General features: G+C 38.5%; 1 protein-coding gene across 1 annotated transcript in view; it reads left to right on the plus strand.

Annotated features, from left to right (window-relative positions):
• ERH (enhancer of rudimentary homolog (Drosophila)) overlaps positions 1 to 3154 on the plus strand; it is a 13736-nt gene that overhangs the window by 414 nt on the left and 10168 nt on the right. Inside the window, exon 2 of the mRNA XM_006760760.2 lies at positions 2315 to 2402. Within this exon, the coding sequence (XP_006760823.1) occupies positions 2315 to 2402 (88 nt within the window). The remainder of the gene's footprint in view (positions 1 to 2314; positions 2403 to 3154) is intronic.

Below are 3154 nucleotides of genomic sequence, written 5' to 3' on the forward strand. Positions count from 1 at the left end.
TGGAAACCTGTCCCAGAGCTAACAGTTTGAATTGATTGCAGCCAGGGTTTGGGCCAGGAAGGGTCGTCTTTGCTTAGTAATGTGCTTTCGCAACGATTCTCCCCCACCCCCGCTTTTTTTAATTCTGTGATCTGCCTTTTAAAAAATATATGTAACTCTTTCTCAGGACCCTTGGTGCCTGGGCTGGCGTTACTCTCAGCCCTCAAGCCTGTTCTTACCCGCATTTACGTTCTGTTGGAAATGGAGGCTGAAAAGATAGGCTCAGCGTGGGGGTCCTGCTAGAGATGCTCACAGGGATTAAGGGGCTACTTCAACTTTCCTTTTCTGGTTGCTGCAGTTACTGTTAACAGGCTATGCCGCTATTGTTAAGAAGTCACTTTTTCAGGTTGTACTTTTATGAATTAAGATATTTCAGTATTTGACCCAACATAGCCTCCCAAGGAGGACTACTCATTTGAAAATTGGGTTTCCAGTTCCTGTTTTGTCATAACTATGTGACCGTGGGCGAGTCATTTTATCTCTGAGTTTCCTTCTTTCTCTGCCTTTTATGTCACTGTTTGGTATTGTGTTACAGTGCTCAGGTCAAAATCTGAAAAAGTGGCAGCAGCTAATATTGACCTATTCTCGTTGGATAAATATTAGTGATGATTCCTTATAAAATTGAAAATTGGAATTCATATTTAAAATGAATGATTACTGCTTCGAAAGCCTTAAACACCTTTGCTTTTTAGTTTCTTTCAAAGCTAATGAGCGAATTGTATGTAATGTAGTATTTCTTCCTCCGTAGAATCATTGAGAATCTAGGGTTCATGTCTGTTAGAGTTGAAAAAAAGTAACACAGCCGGATTAACATTCATTAGAGTGAGTCATAGCTGCTTGGTAATCAGAGAAAAGGGATTTTATTAAAGGTAATTCTGCATAACTTTTTTTTTTCTGATTCGGTTTCACAATCTTATTTTTCTGTTGTGGCAGATATATTTATATAAATACGTATTTCTATTTGCCTACATGTAATGTTAACCTAAAAAAAAATTCAAATCTGTAAAGAATTTTTGTGAGTTTACTTGAGCCAAATTGTTGACAATAGCCAGGAAGCAGAATCTCAACGTAATGGGATTATGCTCTGGAGCAGGGCAGTTTTTTTATCTAGTTATATACATTATAATCAAAAGAGGGGATGTAAGTGAGTACATGAACTCCATTGGTGATAGATTAGGGAGGCGGCAGAAAGCAAAGCGGGAGACCTCTGGGATGGGATTCTTTTACTGAGGTGGGTGCGGGATAGTTAACAGTCAACAGTTAATAACAATGAGGGGTTTGTGGTCTCTGCAGAGCAGTGTCTGTGCTTTGAGGGGTCCAGAAAAAGGGAAGTTACTTTGACACTCCATTGATACGTTATTGTAGATTCAAAAAGCAATAGGCTCAGTTTAGGTAAAGATTGACCTTTGTTGGGGAAGATAACCAGCCCAGGATGTGACTATCCACCATAACTGCTTTTAGTTAAAGTTTTAATTTCAGGCTGTCCTTTATGGTTACTTCAGGTCTTTGAGTTTGGGAGACTGCCATGCAGGCCTTCCCTGAGCTTGTTAGGTTAGCATGTGGCCCCTTTTTTGTCCACAGTACTTACAGTTGTGTGTGTGTGTGTGTGTATAATTTTTTAAAAATGTATATTTTGCAGTGGTGGTTCTCTCTCTCTCTCTCTCTCTCTCTCTCTCTCTCTCTCTCTTATTAGAGAGAGAGAACCATAAAGAAGCCAGGGACTAAATCTATCCAGAAGAAGGGAAAAACTAAGATAAATATATTGGGATTTTTAATAAAACCAAAAGGTTCCGAAAATAGCTCTAATAAGAAGAAAGTAACCAAAAGTGGTTTGGAAAGTATTATGATTTTAAACTGGTTAACAGGAAAGCACTACCACTTAAAAAATAATCATTTTGGCCCTGGCTGGTTTGCTCAGTGGATAGAGCGTCAGCCTGCGGAATGAAGGGTCCAGGTTCAATTCTGGTCAAGGGCACATGCCTGGGTTGCGGGCTTGATCCCCAGTGGGGTTGTGCAGGAGGCAGCCAATCAATGATTCTCTCTCATCACTGATGTTTCTCTCTCTTCCTCTCTGAAATCAATTAAGATATATAAAAACCAATAATAATCATTTTGACTACAGTTGTAAATTTGGTCATTTCTTAGTAATTTTTAACCCTTACTTTTGAGCAGTAAGTACTGAAAATAGATTTGCCATGAAGGACTTTATATCATACTCTGAATTTCTCAAATATGAATTAGAACCTTATACTGAAATCACATTTTTCCCTTGCAGTCTCACACCATTTTGCTGGTACAGCCTACCAAGAGACCAGAAGGCAGAACTTACGCTGATTATGAATCAGTGAATGAGTGCATGGAAGGTGAGTTTAAACACTAATCAAGGGGTAGAAATCATTTCCCCCTGATATTCACTATTAGAATATGTCTCATTTAGGAATTGGGTTTGTTTTGTCCTCCAGATTTCTTGGATTCTTCATTTGAGTAGCAGAAATAGATATTTAGGGATGTTGCTAGAAATAAAAATTACCTCAGAGAATAAAGGCAAATGGAACCAAATCAGTGCAATTTGTTGTGTATTTGATAAGCTTATACTACTGCAGCGATAGCAAATCTGACATGTGTGTCAGAGGTGACACGCGAACTTATTTTTTTGGTTGATTTTTGTTAAATGGCATGTAAATATATAAAATAAATATCAAAAGTATAAATTTTTGTTTTACTATCGTTGCAAATATCAAAAAATTTCTATGTGACACGGCACCAGAGTTAAGTTAGGGTTTTTCAAAATGCTGACACGCCAAACTCAAAAGGTTTGCCATCACTGTACTACTGTGAAGAGAACTATTAGCCCTTAGTGTTTCTTTACTTGGTAAACCATTAGATGAGAGCATGTAAATTACAGTCACGAATTTTCATTCTTATATTTAATCATATCCTCCTATCTAATAAAAGAGAAACATGGTAATTAGCATACGACAGCTACCCTTCCCATTGGCTAATCAGGGCCATATGCAAATTAACTGCCAGCCAAGATGGCGGCTGGCAGCCAGGCAGCTTGAAACTAACATGAGGCTTGCTTGCTTCAGTGATGGAGGACTCCCAGCGTTCCCCA

This window comes from Myotis davidii, unplaced genomic scaffold (assembly GCF_000327345.1).
Source record: "Myotis davidii unplaced genomic scaffold, ASM32734v1 scaffold17, whole genome shotgun sequence".
Classification (NCBI taxonomy): domain Eukaryota; kingdom Metazoa; phylum Chordata; class Mammalia; order Chiroptera; family Vespertilionidae; genus Myotis; species Myotis davidii.